Raw genomic sequence first — 27,759 nt, 5'->3', positions numbered from 1 at the left:
GATCTTCCCACGCGCTACATCCCTCTGGTCATACTCCTCACTGTCAGGTGAAAAGAAGCAGCTGGTGACTCCACATGTATCGGAAGAGGCGTGTGGTAGTCTGCAGCCCGCCCCGGCTTGGCAGAGGGGGTGGAGCAGCGACCGGGACGGCTCGGAGGAGTGGGGTAATTGGCCAAGTACAACTGCGGAGGGGAAAAAAAAGTATGTGGTACAAAAAAGTGCTGACAAAATGTATTTTTCAGTTTGCCTTTATTGGTAGCCTACATTTAGCAAAAAAAAAAAAACAAACAAAAAAAACAAATCAGAATCCCAAAATTGAAAACTGAATACCTATCCTACGAACAAATATCCAAACAGTCAAATATTTGGATCCAGCCCTATCTACTACACAACTCTGCAGGCTTGTACTCTCTTGTATGTTGACTTCTGTCTTCCCGTGTCTGTCTGTCTGTCTGTCTCTCTCTCGATCCCACAACTCCCATACCATTCCACTCCCTTTGCAGGCCAGAAAGCACATCCTAGAGATCCACACACGGGACTGGAACCCAAAACTCGCTGAGCAGTTTGTGGATGAACTATCAGAAAAATGTGTTGGTAAGAGTGTGACAGAATCTCAACCAACTTGATAGATTGAGTCTGAGGATAGGGAGCTACACAGAGAAATGGAAGAAATTTTCACTAAGTTGTATTGTCAATGGAAGGTGTACTTTCTTGCCTACTTCATGATCTAAAAATGCCTACTTTCTGTTCTTTCCGCTTATATCTGCTTTTGTAACATAGTTAAAGCATGTCCTTCATTAAACCCAAACAGAAAAAAACAACAACAAACAAATCACCAAGTTTCAGTTCATCCTTTTATTCCTGCCTCCCACCTGCTTCTCCAGGCTACTGCGGTGCCGACATCAAAGCACTTTGCACAGAGACAGCCTTGGTGGCACTGCGCCGCCGCTACCCCCAAATCTACGGCAGCAGTGTCAAATTGAAGCTGGATGTCTCTTCCATTGTTCTGGGACCTGGCGACTTCAGCCGGGCCCTTAAATCCATCGTCCCAGCCTCCCAGAGGGCCCTGGCCCCTCCAGGTCGAGCACTGGCCCCAGCTCTCAGGCCCCTGCTGGCAAGCTCCCTCTCCCTGGTGCTGAGATCCTTACTCCGAGTCTTCCCTCATGCTCAGCACACAGACCACAATAACACTCATGGTAAGGCTGGAGTGAGTTCTTTCTCACCTCTCGGCTCATTGTTTTCCATCACTTCCCCGTGTGATGCTTGCCCCTTTGCTCTCTTGTCTGACTTTCTTTTCTCCCTTGCTTCCTCTACTTAATATCACAATTCTTTTTATCACCCCAACACACACTTGACACAGTATGGTGGAACACCGTAAATTAAGGGATAGGACAGAGAGCCGATTGCCAGCCTGCTATTCTGTGAGTGCTTTGCTAACTGAATTTCTACAAGTCAATGGAAGTGTTGCTACACTAGATTAAGCACAGTGCGGGGCTTGACCAGTGGGAGATTTCTGCAAGTTCTGTCTTTCCTATGCCCATTAATGATTTCAATTTTCCATGGTTCCCAATCTTTCTAATGACCTGCTACATTTCCTCTAATAAGTCCGCTTGCTTTTCATTCTTTTTTTTTTTTTTGGAAACTTCTGCTGTAATTATGGTGAGAGGTTGTTTTTTTTTTGTCACATTGATGTTTGAGTTTTTTTTCTTTCTGGAAATTAGCTTTTCAATGTGTTGTGGATTGAATTAGAAATAACAGCAAATTCCAAACATTTGTCCCACTTGTGGGAGGGGAAGTTCATTGTTTGTACACTGTTCCGTATTTTTCCATGTGCCAGGCGGTGACAATCAGCTGCTAGAAGAGGATTTGTATAGCGACGAAGACAATGAGGAAGGCCTTGCCTCCATCTATGACGTCCAGCCTGCATCTCCAAAGAGTCAGCTGTCTTGTCCATCAACACACAGACCCCTCCTCCACTTCTCGATGTAAGTCTGTACAATCAGGGTTTTCACTATGGCATAACGTAGAAAATGATGGTTTATTTAACATGGCATAACGTAGAAAATGATTGTTCCAACAAATCTGTTGGAACCACAGCGCCCCCCAGCTGCACATCTGCTGTAGATGCATTGTCACTGCTTTATTGTTCATCATCATCAGTTCCGTAACCTATGGAGGTTGTAGGAGCACAGCTGATGCCTCAACATTGGTTGAGTCATCGTTGTGTTTCAGTAGCGTACCTGGTGGTCCCTATCTCCTCTCCACGGTATGGATGGCCATTGGTTCACAGAGGAACTCATCCGCCCTTCGACGGGTTTTGTTTGTTAGTCCTGCTGGGTGTCTGCAGACCCTCCTCACAGCAACCCAAGGGTTGAAGTGGGGGTGCCGATTTAGTCGCTGACGACCCGACGGTTGAAGTTTAACATCATACCCAGGACACTTTATTACTCCACTGTGCTAAAACCACAGATGAACGATTAGTCTACAACTATGCACAGTGTTAACCAGTGGTTTTTATAGTCGACTATTCTGTGAAACCCCTAGTGCCCTAAACCCTAGTAAGTGGCCCGTGGGCCAGACTAACACACCTGTCCTAACATTTGCACATGTGCAACATGTGTAATAAAGTGCATGCTGCTCCACTTTATTTTGACCTCACCCCACACCGTACACTTGACCTATATGCCGTAGAGCATGTGTAGATGTAAAATGTACTCCGCGTTATCTACGGTCCTTGACTAGAAAGAGCCACTCACCAGCTAAGTCACAGATAATTAACAACTGCCCTAAACCAAGAACATGGCCTGTGCAAAGAAGCATAAAGTCGAACAGGAAAACCATCAGTTCAAATCTGACAGGACTGACTAGTTTTTTGTTTTGTTTTTTTATTTTTTAGTTTTACTGGACCACCCCAATGCCAAACCGACATGCTTGATATGCATGCAGACTGTAGCTGTCGGCAAAGCAGATAATCTCAAGCGGCACTTCAACACTGCATGCTGCCAGTTTTAATGCCAACTGCCCTACAAAATTAGATCACTGCAAACAAAAAATAGCAAATATAATGACATCATAAGAGCACTCAGTTTCTGCTATTTGGAAATCAACATCGGCACAAGAGAATGCAACAGCTGCATCATTGCATTTGTCATGGAACCTTGCTAAAGCTAAGAAGCCATTCACTGATGCTGAGTTGCTTAAAACGTGTGCAATTGATATGGTTGGCAAAGTTTTAAGTCATGATGAGAAAAACAAGAAAACGGTTGTGGAGCCATTAAAGAAGGTGCCATTGGCAGCTAACATGGCAAAAAGAAGAGTAGAACCTTTAGCAGCGGAGTGTTTTTCCAATCTACTCACTGATTTGAAGAAGGCAGAAGCCATATCATAAGTCGTAGACTCGTCCTGTGACCGAACCGATAAGGAACTGCTATGTATTTTTGCAAGGTTTTTTGATGGGAAGACTTTTCGGTAAGCACTACTTTGTTTGCTTCCTCTGCCTGGGCGCACGACTGGGAAAATCATCTTTAATGAATTAACACAGTTCTTTGAGAAGAATGGCTTGCTTTGGATGTGACCAAAATTGTGTCCATTGTCACCGATGGGGCTCCATCAGTGGTGGGACAACACAAGGGCTTGGTAAGCAGACTTGCTGCTGTTAACCCAGCACTCATTGCATTTCATTGCATTATTCACAAATCAGTGTTTTGCACTAAACTTTGTGGGGAAATGCAAGAGGCGATGCATACTGTGATGAGACAGGTAAATTTCATTCGCGAGAGTTCTAGTCTGCGACATTGCCTTTTCAGAGCATCACTGGAGGATATGTCAGCAGAACACAAGGATCTTTTGCTGCATAGTTGTGTTCGCTGGCTGAGCAAAGGCTATGTGTTCGAGAGGGTGTGTGACCTGTATGATGAGCTTGTCATTTTTATCCAGACTGGAACCAAAAAGCCCGAGAATATCAGAGGTTTTTAAGTGACAATAAGGTGATGGCATATGTTATTTAAAAAAAAAAAATTGTGTAACATCATGTCTCATCTAAATCACCTTAATCTGCAATTACAAGGCAAGAGCCACACAGTTGCAGAGATGTACGAGGTGGCTGAAGCTTTCTGGTCAAAACTAAACCTTTTCGAGAGAGACATTCTTGGGAGAAAGTTGCCCTTTCCACATCTGTGGGAACATTGTGAGAAGAACATAATGTGGGAGGATCCAGCGGTGAAGTATTTCATGACTAGCCTGGTAGAAAACTTCAAGGAACAATTTGAAAACTCACTTAAACTCTCAGGTGACATCCTCTTCTTCCTGAGACAACCGTTCTCTGTTTTGGCTGGCGGTCAGTGGACTGCAGCGGCCAAAAGGCTGGTACCGATAGAGGTCTGGAGATGGGAACTTCTTTTTTTTAAGATTATTTTTTTGACATTGTCCACCTTTATTTGATATTGATAGTAGAGAGAGAGACAGGAAAGGCAGGGAGAGAGAGGGGATGACATGCAGCAAAGGGCCTGGGCCGGATTTGAATCCAGGTCACTGTGGTAAGGACTCGGCCTTATGTGGTATGCGCTGTACCAGTTGAGCCACCGGGGTGCCTTCGGAGCTGGGAACTTCTGATTTGCTCAAAACACAACACAAGGATGTTGGGGTGAGTGACTTTTGGATCAACGTGGTCCCCCAATCTCGATTCAAAAACATGAGAGCTACTGCAATGCTCCTACTCACATTTTCCCCTCCACGTACATATTTGAGCCATTGTTTTCTTCAATGAACTCAATCAAGAACCAGGAAAGCAACACTCCAATGCACATCTTGGCCAGTGCCTCAGGCTTGCAACAACAAAATACAGGCCTGACATCAGAAGGATTGCCTCATCCTGTTGCTCTCACTTCTCTCACTGATGGTGAATGACCATCCATTTATTTTTGTCCATAATTAAATGGTTTTGGACTTATTTTCTTGTGTGACCATCAACACAGGCCTTAAGAATCTCAGGTGTAAATTGTTACTATTTCTACTGATGATAAAAAAAAAATAATTGCAATAGCAGCAACAACAACATCTGCACATAAAACATTTGCTGGCACAAGGGCTAAAACCCTGGACATTTTGGCCCTTGATTTGCTCTTTGGAGAAACCTTGCCCTAGTGGCTAGAAAGTCGCTTGTTTGGTCACCTGGCCAAAGTGAATGAATAACCCTGTTAACACACCAACTGTCAAAGAGCACTCTTGGCCAACAGTAGAAGGCTGATTTGAAGACTGGAAAGCTCCTGGGTATGAATGCTTGAGCCTGCGTTCATACAAAGCATGGGTTTACTGGAAAAGGGCTACAATAACTCACTTGACTTGCTCTGGATAGATAAAAGGTTTAAAAAGTTTTGTGGCTTGGATTCCAAATTGGACTGGGGAGTTGGGATCATTGTGAAAAACTATAAGACATCGTGATGTTGTTCAAAATTGCATACTACTCATGCTACTTACACTACTACTACTTTCGGCTGTTCCCGTTAGGGGTCGCCACAGCGGATCATCCATTTCCATTTCTTCCTGTCTTCTGCCTCTTCCTTTGTCACACCAGCCACCTGCATGTCTTCCCTCACCACATCCATAAACCTCCTCTTTGGCCTTCCTCTTTCCTGGCAGCTTCATATTCAGTATCCTTCTCCCAATATAACCAGCATCTCTCCTCCACACATGTCTAAGCCATCTCAATCTTGCCTCTCTTGCTTTGTCTCCAAACCGTCCAACCTGAGCGGTCCCTCTAATATAATCGTTCCTAATTCTGTCCTTCTTTGTTACTCCCAGTGAAAATCTTAGCATCTTCAACTCTGCCACCTCCAGCTCCGCCTCCTGTGTTTTCGTCAGTGCCACTGTCTCCAAACCATATAACATAGCTGGTCTCCCAATCGTCTTGTAAACCTTCCCTTTAACTCTTGCTGGTACCCTTCTGTCGCAAATCACTCCTGACACTCTTCTCCACCCACTCCACCCTGCCTGCACTCTCTTCTGCACTCCCCGTTACTTTGGACAGTTGACCCCAAGTATTTGAACTCAAATGCCTTTGTCACCTCCACTCCTTGCATCTTGCATAGGTATTCCGTCTTGCTCCTACTGATTTTCATTCCTCTTCTCTCCAGTGCATACCTTCACCTCTCCAGGCCCTCCTCAACCTACACCCTACTCTCGCTACAGATCACAATGTCATCCGTGAACATCATCGTCCATGGAGACTCCTGCCTGATCTTGTCCGTCAACCTGTCCATCACCATTGCAAACAAGAAAGGGCTCAGAGCCGATCCTTGATGTAATCCCACCTCCACCTTGAACCCATCTGTCATTCCAACCCCACACCTCACCATTGTCACACTTCCCTCATACATATCCTGCACCACTTCTACATACTTCTCTGCAACTCCTGACTTCCTCATACAATACCACACCACCTCTCTTGGCACCCTGTCATATGCTTTCTCTAAATCTACAAAGACACAATGCAACTCTTTCTGGCCTTCTCTATACTTCTCAATCAACATTCTCAAAGCAAACATCGCATCTGTGGTGCTCTTTCGTGGCATGAAACCATGCTGCTGCTTGCTAATCATCACCTCTCCTCTTAACCTAGCTTCTATCACTCTTTCCCAAATCTTCATGCTGTGGCTGATCAACTTTATACCTCTGTAGTTGCTACAGTTCTGCACATTGCCCTTGTTCTTGAAAATCGGTACCAGTATGCTTCTTCTCCACTCCTCAGGCATCCTCTTACTTTTCAAGATTGTGTTAAACAATCTTGTTAAAAACTCCACTGCCATCTCTCCTAAACATCTCCATGCCTCCACAGGTATGTCATCAGGACCAACTGCCTTTCCACTCTTCATCCTCTTCATAGCTGCCCTCACTTCCTCCTTGCTAATCCACTGCACTTCCTGATTCACTATCCCTACATCATCCAACCTTCTCTCTCTCTCATTTTCTTCATTCATCAGCCCCTCAAAAGTATTCCTTCCACCTTCTTAGCACACTCTCCTCGCTTGTCAGCACATTTCCATCTCTATCCTTGATCGCCCTAACTTGCTGCACATCCTTTGCAGCTCGGTCCCTCTGTCTAGCCAATCGGTACAAGTCCTTTTCTCCTTCCGTAGTGTCTAACCTGTCATACAACTCACCATACGCCTTTTCCTTTGCCTTTGCCACCTCTCTCTTTGCTTTACGCTGCATCTCCTTGTACTCCTGTATACTTTCTTCATCTCTGACTATCCCACTTCTTCTTTGCCAATCTTTTCCTCTGTATACTTTGCTGTACTTCCTCATTCCACCACCAAGTCTCCTTGTCTTCCTTCCTTTGTCCTGATGACACACCACATACCTTCCTAGCTGTCTCCCTCACTATTTCTGCAGCGCTTGCCCAGCCATCTGGCAACTCTTCACTACCACGCAGTGCCTGTCTTAACCCCTGCCTGAACTCCACACAACAGTCTTCCTTCTTCAACTTCAACCATTTGATCTTCGGCTGTGTCTTCACTCGCTTCCTCATCTTGGTCTCCAAAGTCATCCTACAGACCACCATCTGATGCTGCCTAGCTACGTTCTCCCCTGTCACCACCTTGCAGTCTCCAATCCCTTTTAGATTGCGCCTTCTACATAAGATATAGTCCACCAGTGTGCACTTTCCTCCACTCTTGTATGTCACCCTGTGTTCCTCCCTCTTCTTGAAATATGTATTCACCACAGCCATTTCCATCCTTTTTGCAAAATCGACCACCATCTGTCCTTCCACATTTCTCTCCTTGACTCCATACCTTCCCATCACCTCAGTTCCCTTCACCAACATGTCCATTGAAGTCCGCTCCAATCACCATTCTCTCCTCCTTGGGTGCCCTCTCCACCACGTCATCCAACTCACCCCAGAATTATTTTTTTTCGTCCATCTCACACCCAACTTGCGGGGCATATGCGCTGATAACATTCAGCAATACACCTTCGATTTCCAGCTTCATACTCATCACTCTATCTGACACTCTCTTCACCTCCAGCACGCTCTTGACATACTCTTCCTTCAGAATTACCCCTACCCCATTTCTCCTCCCATTCGCACCATGGTAGAAGAGTTTGAACCCACCTCCGATACTCCTAGCGTTACTTCCCTTCCACCTGGTCTCTTGCACACACAGTATGCCTACCTTTCTTCTTTCCATGATGTCAGCCAGCTCTTTCCCTTTACTAGTCATAGTGCCAACATTCAAAGTTCCGACTCTCACCTCCACACACCTACCCTTCCTCCTCTCTAGCTGCCTCTGGACATGCCTTCCCCCTCTCCTCCTCGTTCGCCCAGCAGTAGCATAGTTTCCACCAGTACGCTGCTGGTTAACAGTACCGGTGGCGGTCGTTGGTAACCCGGGCCTCGACCGATCCGGTATGGAAATCTTATTTATGATCCGCATATTTGATTTGGCAAAGATTTTACACCGGATGCCCTTCCTGACGCAACCCTCCCCATTTGTCCGTGCTTAGGACCGGCACTAAGAATGAACTGGCTTGTGCATCCTCAGTGGCTGGGTTACTCATGCTACTTATACTAACTGATTTTAAAAAAAAAAAAGCTAAGTAGTGAATTTACATAGTAGCGTATTATGTGGATTTTGTGTAAGCCAGAAGTCCCTGAGTGTATACTACATCAGCAATTTTTGTATGCTGCAAATGTTACTAGACACAGATAGCTCAAATGTTTTTCTTTACATTTTCATTGCTACTTGACGACCCTCAATGAAGTTGTAAAAAAATGACTGATGCATTTTGCGTATAAATATTTAATCAGATTTATTCATAGCTGAAATACTTAAATTAACTATCTACTTGTATAAATGAATAATTTAGTCTCTTAATATCTTTTTTTATATTTATTGTTGAGAGAAGGCGAGTTTAAGGCAGTTTTGACTTTGATGTGAGGAATAACTTGTCAGATTTCTGTTAATCACAAGAGATGGGAATTTGCAACCACATGGCTGGCTGCTAATTAACTCTGCTCCAACAAGCTGGTTTTTCTTTACTGTTGTCTTGTGCTATTTTCTGTTGATACATCCTGGTAAAGAACAGTTAGAAACTTTTTGTTTTGTTTTTTTTGCAAGTGATATGAAATGTTGGGTCTGAAGTGTAACGTATTGCAGGAGTTCCAGTGTCATGGCGGAGTAAAGATGTGAACTCTAGCGCTCCTCACATATTGCTAATTAATAAGTTTTAACCAAACTCACGTTTTGTTTATAAGAGTTTGGTGTAAAATTTGGCTAACACTTAAGACCGCATGATGAGTGGTAAGCCCAGTACAAGAGCAACAAACATGCAGCCTCGGCTAATGATAACCATCACGGCCAGCCACAGGCAAAGCTCCCGAAGCTAATGCTAGCCTGAAAGCTACCAAAGCTAATGCTAGCCCTGATGCCACAGCGGCTAACCCTCAGCAATGTACCTGTGGCGATTTGAAGGGAATGGTCGACACTACAAGGGATGAAATCCTTTCTGAGCTCCAAAGCACAGTTGCCACATTGCAATCCACAGTCTCCTCTCATGTAGTGAAAATCCAAGAGGTGGAACACAATTTGAACAATGTGGATAGCAGAGTTGCTACACTGAAGCGCTCCTATGCGGACCTGAAGGCCGAAAACGAGAAGCATTATACTCGTCTGGATGATCAGGAAAACGGATCACGGAGGCAGAATATTAAGAGTTGTTGGTCTCCCAGAAAAAATTGAAGGCAGCCATCCCTCCTCCTTTATGAAATCCGTCCTGGTCGAGGTATTCGGCATGGACAGCTTCCCTCATAAAGAAGTTGACTGTGCTCATCGCGCCCTCAGGCCACCGCAGCCAAACGGGCTCCCTCAAGCCATGATTGTACGCCTGCATTACTATCCAGCTAAGGAACAGATTCTGTGCCTATCCTGGGAGAGATTGGGGCAGCTGACATGTCGTGGGACAAAGATTATCTTCTACCCTGACCTTAGCACTGACCTAGTGTGGAAGAGAGCTACATTCAATCCGGTAAAGAACGTGCTCCCTCACATATCCTACAATGCTCCGGTTCACATCTGAAGGGTCCAAACAAGAGTTCAAGTCACTGTTGGGTGCGCCTACCTTTGTTAAGGCTAATATCGTCAGGACTCCGGAAGTGCCGAGTGGCACATGGTGTGAAGATATATGCCCCCGCTGGAGAAATAGCTGGCTACCTGTCCTTTGAAGTGCAGACGGTCCGTCACAATATGCACACGGGTAAAAAAAAAGAAGGCATTTCCTCGTGATCATCTAGACAGTAATTTGTAAATTGTGCTTATTCTCTTGTCAGAGTGTTGCCAATAATATATCTGTTTATGCTTTTATTATTTATTTTTTCTTGGCTCTACCCAATTTGGACAACCATTTTTTTGATTATTGGTGGAGACTTTGTGTCCTCAATCCCATGTTAGATTGCTCTGCCACTAGACCTCTACCAATGTCCAAGACAGCCAAAGTAATTCATAATTGCATTGAACAATATGGGTTATTTGAGCCCTGTAGGTTTAGTTTGCCAACCAGAAGAGCATTTTTTTTTTCTTGCTGGCTCATCACACCTATTCCCGAATTGATTATTTTCTTCTTGACACTTGGCTTATACCCATCACTGGCCACATTAGGTATCATAGTTTTGTCATTTCTGATCGTGCCACCCTTTCTTTTGAAGTCTTTTCCTGAACAACCCACGCCATGCAGAGCATGGCACCTCAACTCTCTTCTGCTCTGACTCTAAATTTGTTAGGTACTTGCGCAACCAGATTAAGTTTTTCATTGAAACGAATGCTACACCAGATATCTCCCATGGAACTCTCTGGGGAAACTCTGAAAGCCTACCTGCATGGCCGAATTATTAATTTCACCTCACATAATAAAAAAGAAAATATTTCCAAACTGAAGGACCTCAGTGATAACATAGCCTAATTGTGGATGCACAATATGCCATTTCACCTACCCCAGAACTTTACCAAAAGAGGATCAGTCTTCAGACAAAATTTGACTTGGCTTCAACAGCTAAGGCTGAACATCTTCTTTCAAGGGCTAAATACACTACCTTTGAATTTGGGGACAAAACAGGCAGACTCTTGGCTCACCAGGCACGCCAGGCATACGTGTTGCATCAAATTACACAAATACGGACCACTTCAGGTTCCACGGTTACAGACCATAAACAAATTAATGATATATTTGCCGAGTATTATGATAAGCTACAGTGCATCCGGAAAGTATTCACACCCCTTCACTTTCCCCACATTTTATGTTACGGCCTTATTCCAAAATGGATTAAATTCCTTTTTTTCCCTTATCAATCTACACACAATACCCCATAATGACGAAGTGAAAAAGGTTTTGTAGAAATTTTTGCAAATTTATTAAAAATAAAAAACTGAAATATTGCATGTACGTAGGTATTCACACCCTTTGCTATGACACTCAAAATTGAGCTCAGGTTCATCCTGTTTCCACTGAACATCCTTGAGATGTTTCTACATCTTGATTGGAGTCCACCTATAGTAAATTCAATTGATTGAACATATTTGGAAAGGCACACACCTGTCTATATAAGGTCCCACTGTTGACAGTGCATGTTAGAGCAGAAACCAAGCCATGAAGTCAAAGGAACTGTCTGTGGACCTCCGAGACAGGATTCGAGGCACAGATATGGGGAAGGGTACAAAAAAAATTTCTACAGCTTTGAAGGTCCCGAAGAGCACAGTGGTCTCCATCATTTGTAAATGGAAGAAGTTTGGATCCACCAGGACTCTTCCTAGAGCTGGCCGCCCAGCCAAACTGAGCAATCGGGGAGAAGGGCCTTGATCAGGGAGGTGACCAAGAACCCGATGGTCACTCTGACAGAGCTCCAGCATTCCTCTGTGGAGATGGGTGAACCTTCCAGAAGGACAACCATCTCTACAGCACTCCACCAATCAGGCCTTTATGGTAGAGTGGCCAGACGGAAGCCTCTGCTCAGTAAAAGGCACATGACAGCCCACTTGGAGTTTGCTAGAAAGCACCTAAAGGACTCTCAGACCATGAGAAACAAGATTCTCTGGTCTAATGAAACTAAGATTGAACTCTGGCCTGAATGCTAAACGTCACATCTGGAAGAAAACAGGCACCTCACATCACCTTGCTAATACCATCCCTACAGTGAAGCATGGTGGTGGCAGCGTCATGCTGCGGGGATGTTCTTCAGCGGCAGGAACTGGGAGACTAGTCAGGATCGAGGGAAAGATGAATGGAGCAAAGTACAGAGAGATCCTTGATGAAAACCTGCTCCAGAGCGCTCAGGACCTCAGACTGGGACGAAGGTTTGCCTTTCAACACGACAATGACCCTAAGCACACAGCCAAGACAACGAAGGAGTGGCTTCGGGACAAGTCTGTGAATGTCCTTGAGTGGCCCAGCCAGAGCCCAGGCTTGAACCCCATTTGAACATCTCTGGAAAGACCTGAAAATAGCTTTGCAGCAACGCTCCCCATCTAACCTTACAGAGCTCGAGAGGATCTGCAGAGCCCCAAATATAGGTGTGCCCAGCTTGTACACTACCGTTCAAAAGTTTGGGATCACCCAAACAATTTCGTGTTTTCCATGAAAAGTCACACTTATTCACCACCATATGTTGTGAAATGAATAGAAAATAGAGTCAAGACATTGACAAGGTTAGAAATAATGATTTGTATTTGAAATAAGATTTTTTTTACATCAAACTTTGCTTTCGTCAAAGAATCCTCCATTTGCAGCAATTACAGCATTGCAGACCTTTGGCATTCTAGCTGTTAATTTGTTGAGGTAATCTGGAGAAATTGCACCCCACGCTTCCAGAAGCAGCTCCCACAAGTTGGATTGGTTGGATGGGCACTTCTTTGAGCAGATTGAGTTTCTGGAGCATCACATTTGTGGGGTCAATTAAACGCTCAAAATGGCCAGAAAAAGAGAACTTTCATCTGAAACTCGACAGTCTATTCTTGTTCTTAGAAATGAAGGCTATTCCATGCGAGAAATTGCTAAGAAATTGAAGATTTCCTACACCGGTGTGTACTACTCCCTTCAGAGGACAGCACAAACAGGCTCTAACAGGTACTATTTAATGAAGATGCCAGTTGGGGACCTGTGAGGCGTCTGTTTCTCAAACTAGAGACTCTAATGTACTTATCTTCTTGCTCAGTTGTGCAACGCGGCCTCCCACTTCTTTTTCTACTCTGGTTAGAGCCTGTTTGTGCTGTCCTCTGAAGGGAGTAGTACACACCGGGGTAGGAAATCTTCAATTTCTTAGCAATTTCTCGCATGGAATAGCCTTCATTTCTAAGAACAAGAATAGACTGTCGAGTTTCAGATGAAAGTTCTCTTTTTCTGGCCATTTTGAGCGTTTAATTGACCCCACAAATGTGATGCTCCAGAAACTCAATCTGCTCAAAGAAGTGCCCATCCAACCAATCCAACTTGTGGGAGCTGCTTCTGGAAGCGTGGGGTGCAATTTCTCCAGATTACCTCAACAAATTAACAGCTAGAATGCCAAAGGTCTGCAATGCTGTAATTGCTGCAAATGGAGGATTCTTTGACGAAAGCAAAGTTTGATGTAAAAAAATCTTATTTCAAATACAAATCATTATTTCTAACCTTGTCAATGTCTTGACTCTATTTTCTATTCATTTCACAACATATGGTGGTGAATAAGTGTGACTTTTCATGGAAAACACAAAATTGTTTGGGTGATCCCAAACTTTTGAACGGTAGTGTAGCTTCATACCCAAGAAGACTTGAGGCTGTAATTGCTGCCAAGGGTGCCTCAACCAAGTACTGAGTTAAGGGTGTGAATACTTATGTACATGCAATATTTCAGTTTTTTATTTTTAATAAATTTGCAAAAATTTCTACAAAACCTTTTTTGCTTTGTCATTATGGGGTATTGTATGTAGATTGAATAGAGAAAAAAAATTAATCCATTTTGGAATAAGGCTGTAACATGACAAAATGTGGGGAAAGTGAAGGGGTGTGAATACTTTCCGGAGGCACTGTATATACATCCGAATGTAATAACGGTCCTGAGGGGGCAGATTCATTTTTTCACATTTAGAAATGCAGAGAAGTCCAACCTTGATAGCAGTTTGACGGTGGAAGAGGTTGGGGAAGCCAAGTGTATGCAGTCGGGGAAAACACCTGAGCCAGACAAGTTCCCAGTGGAATTTTTTAAGAAGTTCTCAAATGATCTCTCCCCATTATTCCTGAAAATGTATAATCAATTCCACTCGGATGGTAAGCAACCACAAACACTGAGGCAAGCCTTAATATGTCTCATCCCCAAAACAAGGTGAAGATCCTTTGCGTTGGTAATCCTATCGTCCAATCAGTCTCCTTAATTTGGATTTTAAAATTTTTGTGAAATGTTTAGCCAAGCACCTTGAAGGGGTTCTCCCAGCCCTTATTTCACCTGAACAGAGCAGTCAGGATATGTTCAGGGTAGGCACTCCTTCAATAATCGTAGGCTTTTTGATATAATATACACCCCGTCAAAATCTGCTTCACCTGAAGTTGTAGTTACTTTAGATGCGGAGAAGGCTTTTTATCGGGTGGAATAGGGTTTCCTTTTCAATGCACTTTCAAGATTCAGCTTTAGACTCATCTTTATTGCTTGGGTTAAATTATTATATAGCGACCCCTTAGCATTGGTTCGAACTAACGAGGTACAATCAAGATATTTCCCTCTGTATGTGGGGGGTAGGAGGGTGGGGACAAGCCAGGGTTTTCCACTCTCCCCCTTGCTTTTTAATTTCATGATCGAGCCACTTGCGTCTTCCTTATGACATTTTGGCTCTTTTGAAGGGATAATCGGAGATGGTAGGGTACACAAGGTGTCATTGTACGCTGGTGACCTTCTGTTATATATCACCAACCCTGCACTGTCTCTTCCCTCTGTCCTATCTAAGCTGGAACAATTTGAGAATCTCTCCAAATACAAGTTGAACCTGCAAAAAAGCGAAGTTTTCCCATTGAACCCCTTTCAGCTTTTACACAAACTAAACTTCTGCTCTTTAATTGACAAATGCAAACGAGATATGGACCACTGGCGCACATTACCATTATCAATGGTTGGGCGCATTAGCTTGCTTAAAATGAAAATTGTTCCTAAGTTCCTGTATCTTTTTCAGAACATTCCTATATTCATTTCTAAAAAACAGTTTAGCTTTCTTGACAGGATGTTCTCTAACTTTATCTGGGATGGCAGACAGTCCCAGATAGGTAAAGACTTCCTACAATATCCCAAAGCGCTGGGAGGGATGGCTATGCCCAATCTTCTTTACTACTATTGGGCTAATAATATCCAGAAGGTTGTCATGCATGTTCAAAGCAGCTCACTTCAGCACACACCTGAATGGGTGAAGATAGAATCACATGATCTTCCTATTCATTCCTTAGTCACTTTCCCACTACCAGTGGTAATTGGCACGCCACACAAAAAACCAGTTACAGCTCATACAATCAGAATATGGACTCAAGTTAGAAAAACATTTAGTCTGCAAAAAGCTTCCTTAATGACACCCATTATGTCAAACCACCTCTTTACTCCTGCCAAGTTAGATATGGCTTTTCGAGCATGGCATGGGAATGGAATTTGATTTATAAAGGATTTATACTTTGATGGGGTATTTGCTTCATTCAATCAATTGGTAGAAAAATTTAACCTACCCTGCTTCTACTGCTATTTACAGATTAGGCATTTTGTTCAGAAGGGTTTCCATCCTTTCCCTGACATACCCAACATCAATAGATACACTTTTAGACACAGATCTAATCTCAAGGGCACCATCACAAGGATCTATAATAAACTAGCCACTATAAATCCTCAGCCAATGGCTAGCCTTAGAAACCTCTGGGAGCAGGATCTTGGTATTTCTCTCCCTGATGATCTGTGGGATTCAGTTTTGGATCAGGTACACTCTTTCTCTTCATGCAGTAGATTTGAGCTTAATTGCTTTGAGATTGTTCACTGTGTCTACCTTACCAAAGCTAAATTTGCCAAAATTTACTCCAACATCGACCCCACATGTGACAGATGTAAACATGTACCAGCTATCTTGTTGCATATGTTCTGAACATGCCCTGATCTACATACATTTTGGTCAGCAATACTTAATCCGTAAGCAAAATCTTCACTGCAACTATTGATCTGCGTCCTGTAATTGCTGTACTTGGTGTGAGACCAGAAGACTGTGACTGGCCATCTAACATGTATAAATTTGTGGCCTTTACTACATTAGTAGCTCAGTGCCTAATACTCTTAAATTGGAAGAGCTCAAGACCCCCATCCCATGTCAAATGGATCAGGGATATATATATATATATATATATATATATATATATATATATATATATATTATCTTAAGTTGGAAAAGAGAAAATTACCTTAAGGGGTAACAGGGACAAGTGTTTTTTTTTCCCTTTCCTTTCCTGTTTCTCCCCAATTGTATCCGGCCAATTGCCCCACTCTTCTGACCTGTCCCGGTTGTTGCTCCACCCTCTCTGCTGATCTGGGGAGGGCTGCAGGCTACCACACGCCTTCTCCGATACATGTGGAGTTGTCAGACACTTCTTCTCACCTGACAGTGAGGAGTTTTGCCAGGGGGATGTAGTGCGTGGGAGGATCACACTATCCCTCCCCCACCCCCCCCACCCACCCACCGAACAGGTGCCCCAACCTACCAGAGGAGGCACTAGTACAGCGACCAGGACACATGCCCACATCCGGCTTCCCATCCACAGACACAGCTTTCTGATTTACTTTGACACTTGAACCACTATAACAGACTGGGATGCCTCTTGACTCGAGTCAGGAATGGCCCAACTAGTACTGATTGTAAACCAAGAGATTCTTTGTGTATAGTTGAACCATGCTGATTATGAACTTTTTTTTGTCTTTGATTTAATTATGTGTAATTTCATTATTTCTTTAATCTGTATTTCTCCCTGAGGATCTGTGAATTTTGGGTGGGTGATGTGGGAGGTTAGGGGTTTATTGTGTTAAATTATTCAATATGTGACTTGTATATACTAAAATTGTAAATGCCAATAAGAAAAAAAAAGTATAACATACTGTAGTCTAAGCAGTCTTGCAATGATCGTGTGCTTGGTTATCACTTAGGTATACAGTATGTATACATACTCACTGAATACATTAAATGATAGTGTGGGTGCAACAGGTTTATCAGTCTCATAAAATCACTCTTAAATTGTTAACCATTAATTTTGGTGTCGAATAGTTATAATTGAACCATTCAAGTTGTCATAATCAGTGTTGCACTGATTGCAGTACTTTGATTGGCAGGGGAAGGCTTCAATAAATGTTGTCACAAAACAGGCAGGACAACGACTTACTTCAATGAAAGCAATTTATCAGAACAATCAATAAAGAAAATTGGCTAATTAGAATCAGCTTATTGGCCAAGTGTGTCTATGCGCATGAGAAATTTGACTCGGGTTCACAGTAACTTCTAGCACTTGGCATAAATCACTCGCACAAAAAACACTCACGAACAAAACAATAGAAAAACAAATGAGTGGAACAACAAACATGATGTTGGAGGCCATGTATGCACAACAGGTATGTCACTACAATACAGAGTTTTGTTATGGTTGAGTAATCAACATATGCCCATACATTATACCATATTGCTTATATACTATATTGTCCGTGCACTACCATATACCACAAGTCCACAACCCATTATGCCCATATACAATGCTATATACTCACGCTATCTTGCACTGTTATCTTATATACCAAATGTATACACTATATATTCACCTACCATCCACCACATAACTGCATACTATATACCTATGTTACAGCTATATACTATATACGTATGTTGCATCCACAACAATAACAGCAATTTGTAATCAGTGTAGAGCAGTTGTATGTTTATTGACAACTGTATATTTGTATTGTACAAACATTTATTTTGCATATCTGGTTTAAAAAGATGTCATGCACATCGTAGATATGCAGGTGAGACATCTTGACCAGAGTGGGCTGTTTACCAGGTGTCAGATTTACCTAAGTGTTTGTTCTTGCACCATGCTGTTAAGTGTTCATGAGAGAGCTGACCTATGGGGTAAAAAACTGTTCCTATGTCTGGTGGTGTTGGAGCACATTGCTCTGTAGCACTTGCCGAAGGGTAGGAGTTCAAACAGTCTGTGTCCTGGGTATGGGGGGGGGGTCTCTGCTGATTCTGTCCACCCATTTCTGAACTCTAGAGGGGTACAAGTCCTGCAGACTGGGCAGGAGAGCATCAATTTTTTTTCTTTTCCTGCTGTCCTTACTGTTCACTGCAGTCTGTTCCTATCCTGTTTTGTTGCTGTTCTGAAACCAGACTGATGGATGTGCACAGGACAGATTCACTAACTGTGGTATAGAACTGGCTCAGCAGCTCCTGTGGCAGACCAAATTTCCCAATTGCTGCAGAAAGAACATCCTGTGCTGGGCCTTTTTAAGGATGGAGTTGATGTTGGTCTCCCACTTCAGGTGTTTGGTAATGGTAGTTCCCAGAAACTTGAAGGTCTCCACGGTGGACACAGGGCTGTTGGATATTGTGAGGGGGAGCATTGCTGAGGGCTGTCTCTTAAAGTCCACTGTCATCTCCACAGTCTTGAGCATGTTCAGCTTCAAGTTGTTCTGACTACACCAGAGTACTAACCGCTCAATCTCCCACCGATATGCAGACTCATTGCTATTCTGGATGAGTTCGATGACCATAGCGTCGTCTGCAAACTTCAGTAGTTTAACAGTTGAGTCCATGGAGGTGCAGTCCTTGGTGTAGAACAGTGGGGAGAGGACACATTCCTGGGGAGCACCAGTGCTGACTCTCCATATACCAGAAGTAACTTCCCCCAGCCTCACCTGCTGTTTCCTGTCTGTCAGGAAGCTGGTGATCCACTTACAAATGGCGGTGGATACAGTGAGCTGGGAGGGTTTGGAAGAGAGGATTTCTGGAATGATGGTGTTGAGTGCTGAGCTGAAGTCCACAAACAGGATCCTTGCATATGTCGCTGGGCAGTCAAAATGTTGCAGGATGTAGTGCAGTCCCATGTTTACTGCACCATCCACTGACCTGTTTGCCAAACTGCAGGGGGTCCAGCAGGTGTCCTGTGACTTTCTTCAGGTGGGCCAACACCAGTTGTTTGAAAGACTAAATGACCACACACATCAGAGCGACAGGCCTGTAGTCATTCAGTCCTGTGATGGAGGGTTTCTTTAGGACCGAGATGATAGTTTGAAGCAGGAGGGGACTTTACACAACTCCAGGGATCTGTTGAAGATCTGCATGAAGATTGGAGCCAGTTGGACAGCGAAGGATTTAAGACAGAATGGGGAGACACCGTCTGGACCCGGTGCTTTCCTGGTCTTCTGTCTCTGGAAATGCTGGCTCACATCCTCTACAAGTATCTTGAGTGCAGCCCGAGTATCGAGGAGGGAGTAGGGGCGTTGCTCGAGGTGTGATGGGGGTTGTTGTCTTTGGGCTGGAGTGGATGAGGGATGTGAATTTGTCCTTCAAACATGCAATGGAAGACATTCAGATCATCAGCCAGGTCTGTTTGTCTCAGCATGGCAGGATGGTCTTCTGTAGTTTGTGATGTCTTAGCAGGCCTCTCCACACTTGACATAGGGTCGTTGGCGGAAAAGCTGTTTTTCAGCTTTTTGGTATAGGTTCTTTTAGCCAATCTGATATCCTTTGTCAGTGAATTTCTGGCCTGCTTGTACAGGGCTCTATCCCCACTACTGTAGGCATCCTGCTTAGCCTGCTGAAGTTGTCTTAGTTTGGCTGTGAGCCATTATTGTATGTGCAGAAGATCTTCACAAAAGCTGATGTAATATATCACAGTGTAAGTTAGTTCGTCCAGGTTGCTAGTTGCAGCTTCAAATACACTCCAATCGGTGCAGTAATAAGTCTTGCAGTTCCTGCTCTGCTTTGCTGGTCCATTTCGTCACCATTTTAACCACAGGTTTTGCAGATTTTAGCTTCTGCGTGCAGATTGGAATAAGATGAACCAAGCAGTAATCAGCGTACCCCGAAGCTGCCCAGGGGACAGAGTGATATGCATCTTAAAGAATTGTATAGCAGCGTGTCCGGGTAGCATAGCAGTCTATTCCGTTGCCTACCAACACGGGGAACCCTGGTTCGAATCCCTGTGTTACCTCCGGCTTGGTCGGGCTTCTCTACAGACACAGTAGGCCGTGTCTGCAGATGGGAAGGCGGATGTGGGTATGTGTTCTGGTTGTTTCACTAGTGCCTCTTCTGGTCAGTCGGGATGCCTGTTCAGGGGGGAGAGGGAACTGGGGGGAATAGCATGATCTTCCTACATGCTACGTCCCCCTGGTGAAACTCCTCACTGTCAGGTGAAAAGAAGCGGCTGGCGACTCCACATGTATTGGAGGGGGCATGTGGTAGCAGCCCTCCCTGGATTGGCAGGGGGGGCGGAGCAGCGACCGGGACAGCTCAGAGAGCGGGGTGATTGGCCAGGTACAATTGGGGAGAAAAAGGGGAGGGGGAATTGTGTAGCACCGGTCCAGTTTATTTTCGCTGGTGGAACAATTAATATGCTGTTTGTATTTTGGTTGTTTGTGGTTTAATTTTGCTCTGTTAAATTCCCGAAGTATTATGAAAAGTGCGTCCGTGTTTTTGTTCCAAGCCGGTAATCTGGTTGGCCCAGCTTTGCAGTGCGTCATTCATGCTGGCTTGTAAACACTGACCAGGATAAAGGATGAAAACCCCCACGGTGAACAAAATGGCTTGCAGTTTATGAACAATGTTTCCAAGTTCAGGCTGCAGTATTTACTTAACACTGTAACATCTGTACACAAACCTTCATTTATGTCGAAGCAAATTCCTCCGCCCTTCGCTTTCCCCGATACCGCCGTTATGCGATCCACTCGGTGTAGGCAAAAGCCCGGCAGAAGTAATCCGCTGTTGGGGGTGGATTCACTGAACCAGGTTTCAGTGAAACAAAGGGCAGGAGAATGTGCAAAGTCCTTGTTTGTCCCGTTGAGGTGAAGCAGCAACTCCATTTTGTCGGGCATGGAAAGAGAAGATATGTGTGTGAGGAAGGCTGCGCAGGCAATGTGGTGCACAGAAAAGAGTGTGGTGAGGTTAAGAGAAAAGGAAAATTAGTGAAAGAGAGAAAAAGAGCAATCGCATGCACAGTCAATCTACCAAGGAAGCAAACAAAAGAAACCAAAATGAAAGCAGCAAATTAACAAAAGGAGAGTAGACGGTCCATCTAGCAAACTATATGGAGGGGTGTGTGCAACTGAATAGCGAATTAATTCAGCCAATAGTACTTTTCTCAAGTAACAAGGGGAGACAAACAAAAGAAAAGGGAAAATTTTCAAATTAACCATCAGCCTATGTAACACTTCCTACTTGATTCACAGTGGGTATCTAGGTCTAGATTTCAACCAACAACCTTTTTTTCACATTAAATAATTAGACCAATTGCTAAAACTAACTCTGCCACTGACACACTAAGGCTAAATCTTGTAGCTACACCATTAAGACTAACTATGCCCAGATACCAGCCATATTGAGTTGGAAAATGAGTGGGCAGATGAGTGACTTGCCTAAGTATGTATGACTTGAGACGGACATAGGGATATTTGCAGGGATCACATCTGTCCTACTGTTACAGACAGACTTCAACCATTTGACAACATGAGTGAATTGTGAAAGGTTTACTGAACATCAAGCACACTCATCTGGCAGAACCCATCAAATATTTATCAAGCTTCAGCATTTAAAAATCGGTACACACTGAGTGCAGTTAAGCAGCACTATTAAGAAGAAAGAAAAAAGCCACTTTGTTTTGTCATTGTAGGTTAAAATGAAATTGTACAGTTACAATGAAATTTATCTTCTGCATTTAACGCATCCTATGGTATAGGAGCAGTGGGCAGCTGTAGCGTCCAGGGACCAACTCCAGTTCTTTCCATTGCCTTGGTCAGGGATACAGACAGGAGTATTAACCCTAACGTGCATGTCTTTTTGATGGGGGAAACTGGAGCACCCGGAGGAAATCCATGCAGACACGGGGAGAACATGCAAACTCCACACAAAGGACCTGGGGCGGCCTGGGGTTCGAACCCAGGACCTTCTTGCCGTGAGGCAACAGTGCTAACCACTGGGCCACTGTTCCGCCCAGCTATGAATGCTTTCATTTTGGCTTTGATGTCACAGTTCTAAATGAAGATGATTTGCAGAAATGACACTATGACGACAATTTCATAGTGCATGGGCTCAGTTGAGTGTGTCAACTCCTTTTGCAACTGATATTACCTCCTGAAAACAAATGCAAGAAGGCTGTGCCAGGCCAGCTGTGGTTAAATGGGGTGAATTAAAATTGCAGACAGAATGTTGTGCTTCAGTACCACCCTGTGGACAGAAGCTGTATCGCAACTCCTGAGAGAACATGCAGGAATTCCTATTGACATGAGTCAAAGGAATCTAGACTATCCACTGGTGTCACAGCACAAGGATTGTTGATTACATTATCTGATTCTTCAACTTGTGTGACAAAACTAAGATTGTGGCCAGTAAGAGATTGAGCTTGGCTTCAGATCACTTGTCTTTTTGGAGTTAGTTACATTCCATGTTAATTGTTTTGGTTTCAATTTAGAACCAAACCAGCCTGTTAAATGCTTTATTTGTAACACCAGTATTTGTCTTGCATAAAGCAGACTCCCAGACTGATATTTTGGAATGGAGCAGCATAGCTTGTAAGTCATTTAAATCCTTTAAAGGAAAAGACCATTAAAACTTAATTGTAAACTGACTTTTTTCCTGATTGAAATGTTTGTTTTGTTGTAAACGTTTTTACATTGCAGTGTAAGTCTGTTACCATCGATTGAAAGTATCTGAATACACTTAAGACCAGAAGTTCTTAAAGCCCAGGGGCGTGGGAACCAAATTGAGTTAATGTGGTGTTGGTCTGAAATCCAGGCTCATTAAAGCATTCTGCTACTCTAATCAAACGGAGACCCATGGGAAATGGGCCTGCCTATTTTCAGGTCCTAGCCTTTTTTAAGTTGATGAAATGTTACTTTAACACTAAATTCTTGGCCTGTAATTCTAATGATCACCTCTCCCTTCCGGTCTACAGCTCAGCCCTCCAGCAGCCCACAGCATACCGGCCCCGTCTGCTGCTGGCTGGCCCCCCAGGCTCCGGACAGAGCTCCCATCTGGCCCCCGCCTTGCTGCACCACCTGGACAAGCTGCCAGTGCATCGCCTGGACTTGCCCACCCTCTACTCTGTCAGCGCGAAGACACCAGAGGAGTCCTGTGCTCAGGTAATGTGTGTATACACACACACAGGCAAGGGCAAACTGTTTTGTCGATTCTTTCTGTTTGGGGAAGAAAACAAATAGTTGGTCTGATATAGAAAAGGAACCAATTGGTTCCCCTGTACACACTGTTCACTTTTTTTTTGTGGAATTGTACTGCTTTGATGTTTGAATATAAACAATTCTAGTATTCCCAGCAAAGGGAAATCTCGTCCCCATCACTGGTCCCGTGATAGACAAACTTTCACGTTTGTCAAGAACATAGTGTGATTGCTTTGTAGGCTTTTTTTTGTTTTTTGTTCGTGTTAAATTATGAAATATGAAGTCAACTCTTGGGTGCGCACATCCACACTCTGCCTCCCCTGTCTTAACAGTGTCTTAGTGTAGAATAACAGCATTTCAGTCAGACCAAAGTAACCATACTGGCTCCAACTGAAAATTAGTTGCTCTTGTGAGAGTGATTGATTCATAAATGTTTATGGTGCATTAGTTCACTTGATCTTCTAACAGATGATGAGGTGGTTCCATTTTCGTGTGTGTGTGTGTGTGTGTGTGTGTGTGTGTGTTTGTGCGTGCGTGCGTGTGTTTGTACGCGGCTAATCTCACAAACTACTGGATCTATCAGCCAACTTTTTGTGCACAGTAATGAGTGTATGATGAAGAACCTCTCGTGGCTGCGGTGATTAAAAACCTTCGAAAAACATTTGTTCTCGCTATTGCCACTCCCTTTCCTCATTCACTCTCTATCTTGTTCAACCAACGCTGCTGTCCTTTGCTGCCCGATTTAAGTCAACCGTGTGCATGCACGACTCACTTCTATGGTTGAGTCAGATTGTGCAGCGATGGGTGTCATAACCAAAATATCATGTAATCAGGTGTGAGTCTTGAAAGTAAACAAGAAGTCAGTCGTATTTCACAAGCCAGCAAATCATTCAATGCTGATCTTGCCACAGGAAAAATGGAGGAACACTGGATGAACCAAAAATAATTCATGTTATTCATCTCACCACCACACGGAAACGCCATAGTCTCCAATGTTAAAACTTTGCTAGAAAAATACAATTTCAGGAGTAGGGCTAACCACAGTCACAGCTGGAAATCATCTCAGTAACTCCAACAAAACATGTCCTATGGCTAAGCTGTTTTCTTACCGTTATTTTATGAATGAAAGTCAATCAGCAGAGCAGCCATTTGCTTACATTCATTTTATATCATGAAAATAGCGACGGTTAAACACATTTGCAGTCGTTTCTTATCTTTGTGTTATTGCTTTAGATTGAGTGAAAGTCAATCAGCAGAGCAGCCATTCGCCTTCATTCCTTTTATATCATGAAAACTGCGATGGTTAAACACGTTTGAAGTCTTTCAATAAGGGCTTTGAAATAGCCTAAATCTCTGTAATTTCAAGTCAGACTTAGTCACATTCGTGCGAGGGTCCACGTAGGAGGCTGTGCATCCACAGACTGGCAGGCAAAACGTTTTCATTAGGTAGATTTGTTTTTTAGCTTGAGCACTGCATATCGACAACCCCCCCACCCCCCCATATTTCCTGTTCAATCAACATAGGCCCTGTGCCAAAGTCTTACAATGGGAGATGTGTGTAGTTTCCTTCTCCCAGTAGGGGACAAAAGAGGTGGTTTGTCACCAAGTTTGAACACGGGAGAAGGAGAGACACATACACTTGGCAGAGATTTGCACTCCATTGAGTGCACTCCTCTAGTTCTTTTTAAAAACGGTGGTTGACTGCCTGAAGAGTCTCCTTAAGTCAGGTGTCAAAAAATGGGAATATTTTGTTGCTTGGAGGCGCAATTGTGGAGTTTCTTCTGAACATCTGAGCATTTGTCTGCCCCATCTGCATGGATCTAGGTGTTCCGTGAGGCCCGTCGGAGCATGCCCAGTGTGGTGTTCGTGCCTCACATCTCTGAGTGGTGGGAGGCAGTGAGCGAGACTGTGAAGAGCACCTTCCTCACCCTGCTACAGGATGTACCCTCCTTCAGCCCTGTCCTCATCCTTGCCACTGCTGAGACTCACTACACACGGCTCTCAGATGAGGTGGGGGCACACACACATACATACATTTTTACTGACTTGTTTAGTTGTACTGTGAGGCTTATATCACCTGCATAGATGGGTATGGTATGCAAACTACCGTTTGTGGTTACTCATTGCTGTCATTACTATTGCTCATATTTTTTGAGAGTTTTTACATAAGATACTATTGCATTTATCATTATGGGTGCTTCACTGGACCACACATGTTCCCTCTCAAACGCACACAATGTCACCGTCAAGGTCATTTGCTCTCACACAGTTGTCATCAACTTGGACTCCATTTTTCTTCCCTTGTTATCTATCTCTCACTCCTTTTGCTTCCCTGGGTGTAGCCCCCTCCTTCATCTTGCCTCTTGAATTTATTATTCCCTTTCTCCAGGCCAAGTCACAGTCAGACCGCCTGCTGTGGGTGAGGTTTAGAGGGGTGGGGGTGGGGGTAAGCGGGAGGGAAAAGAGACAGAGAGAAATAAGGTAGGTGTATGTGTGTGTGTGTGTGTGTGTGTGTGTGTGTGTGTCTGTGTGTGTTTGGGGGGGGGGGGGTCCCACTAGCATGGCAACAGAAAGGCTTTAATTACATCTGGGGGTTGGCAGCCCCATGTCTTCACCCCAGGACTCGTACCAATTCAGTATGCAATTTTTGTCTATTTTTGTGTGAGTGTTAGAGAGAGAGAGAGAGAGAGAGAGAGAGAGAGAGAGAGAGAGAGAGAGAGAGAGAGAGAGAGGTGTTTTGGCAGTGCCTTGATCCTGATTGAGCTCCAGGGTTGGAGGGGCTCTTGGGATGATTCTCTCTCTGTGGTCAACTCATTAGCAAAGAAGCACCTGGTCTGCTGCACAAATGGAGGACTATCCCTTTTTTATATATTAATTTTCTATTTCTATTTCTACTTCTTAGAGTCTCTAGTTCTGTCTTGCTCCATCTTTTACTACTTCTATATTTCTTTCTATCTTTTTAGTTTCCATCTCTCTGACTTTCTCTTCCCATCCTTCTCTTTCACGTTTTTTTCTAATCTCCATATTGCTTTAAAGGCCCGAAATACCAACCTGTTTAAATGTCTTCTCCATTGCCATTGACTTTTCTCGACACATATTATCCAAAGGAATTGAATCAAGTACAACTGGACTGGACTCCAGTTGGACTCCAGTTGCCATTGACTTTTATCGACACATATTATCCAAAGGAATTGAATCAAGTACAACTGGACTGGACTCCAGTTGCACTTGATTCAATTCCTTTGGATAACTATGACCTGGATGAATGAGAACATTCACAGACATCGACACATATTGTTCAAAGGGATTGTGTATAAAAACAAGAAGCTGTCACATCCCTTACACCATTCACATTCAAGGTAGATTGTCAAATACTGGACCGCTACCCAGGCAGTCACTGCTTTATTTGGTCTGGAAAAATGCTTCGCACATGGCCTTTTAGCACTTTGACATGCTGATTTTGATGCTCAAAATCCAATCAGCCTACCTCTCCCTGTGCCAGCCTTTGGTGAATTGGCTGTTCATTTTAAATGGATTGGAGATTGATTTCTTTGAAATGTGCTATGACCCATAGCTATATTTTGACCCACATTGTGCTTCAAACAAGCCTGGGTTTAGAGGTCAGTAGTGTTGGGCTTAGCTTTGGCAGCAGTTTACTGAACCATTGACTCATTCCTCATCAGAGATTGGGTGATTCTGGTCAAGCGCCAACATTTGGACTATTTTCCGAATGGGTGTTCTGTGTACCTGACCCTAATAAAACTAACCGAGGGAAACACAGCAGTGCAGCCACTTTATGCCATGCATACAAAGCTACAGGCTCTTGGAAGACACATGGAATCAGCCTTGGCTTGTCTGTTAAAATATCAAGAGTGAAGGTGATGATTGAATGGTAACACTGGCACAGAGACCTATCTTTTTCATAGAGAGTCATTTCCTGAGTGTTGGCTGTCTTTGAGAGTATTTGTCCTAAGGCTGCTCACAAATTGACGCCAGTGTCTGGTATATTGTCTGGTGATGTCATCTAGAATGTCTTTCTTAAAGACGATATGTCTAATCCCCTTTTCAACAGTTGCCATGTTCCTCTGTGTGAGGGAAATTTGAGGAGAGAAGTTTAGGGTCTGCTTTTCAGGCACGAGCCATGCAGCAGCCCAGGGTGCTTTAAGCTATCTGGCTACCTCAGTGAGAATTGCTTTACTCTCTGGCACAAACAACACAGTGGCAGCTGCTGTCTCAGCTCCAGACCACAGCAGGGAACGGGCAGCATCCCTCCCCAGCCAAAACTGCCACTACAGGCTGGGGTCCAACTACACAGCATCTCTTTCCCTTAACAGCCGTTCTTTCTGCTTAGTTTG

At 43.8% G+C, this 27,759-nt stretch overlaps 1 protein-coding gene across 1 annotated transcript in view; it reads left to right on the top strand.

Annotated features, from left to right (window-relative positions):
* Positions 1-27,759, top strand: part of atad2b (ATPase family AAA domain containing 2B) — a 133,107-nt gene that overhangs the window by 13,589 nt on the left and 91,759 nt on the right. The window contains exons 15-19 of the mRNA XM_056295187.1: positions 504-594; positions 885-1,196; positions 1,838-1,985; positions 23,182-23,368; positions 25,229-25,414. Of these exons, the coding sequence (XP_056151162.1) occupies positions 504-594; positions 885-1,196; positions 1,838-1,985; positions 23,182-23,368; positions 25,229-25,414 (924 nt within the window). The remainder of the gene's footprint in view (positions 1-503; positions 595-884; positions 1,197-1,837; positions 1,986-23,181; positions 23,369-25,228; positions 25,415-27,759) is intronic.

Source organism: Lampris incognitus, chromosome 15 (genome assembly GCF_029633865.1).
Source record: "Lampris incognitus isolate fLamInc1 chromosome 15, fLamInc1.hap2, whole genome shotgun sequence".
Taxonomy (NCBI): Eukaryota; Metazoa; Chordata; class Actinopteri; order Lampriformes; family Lampridae; genus Lampris; species Lampris incognitus.
This window is presented reverse-complemented; position numbering and strand designations above follow the sequence as displayed.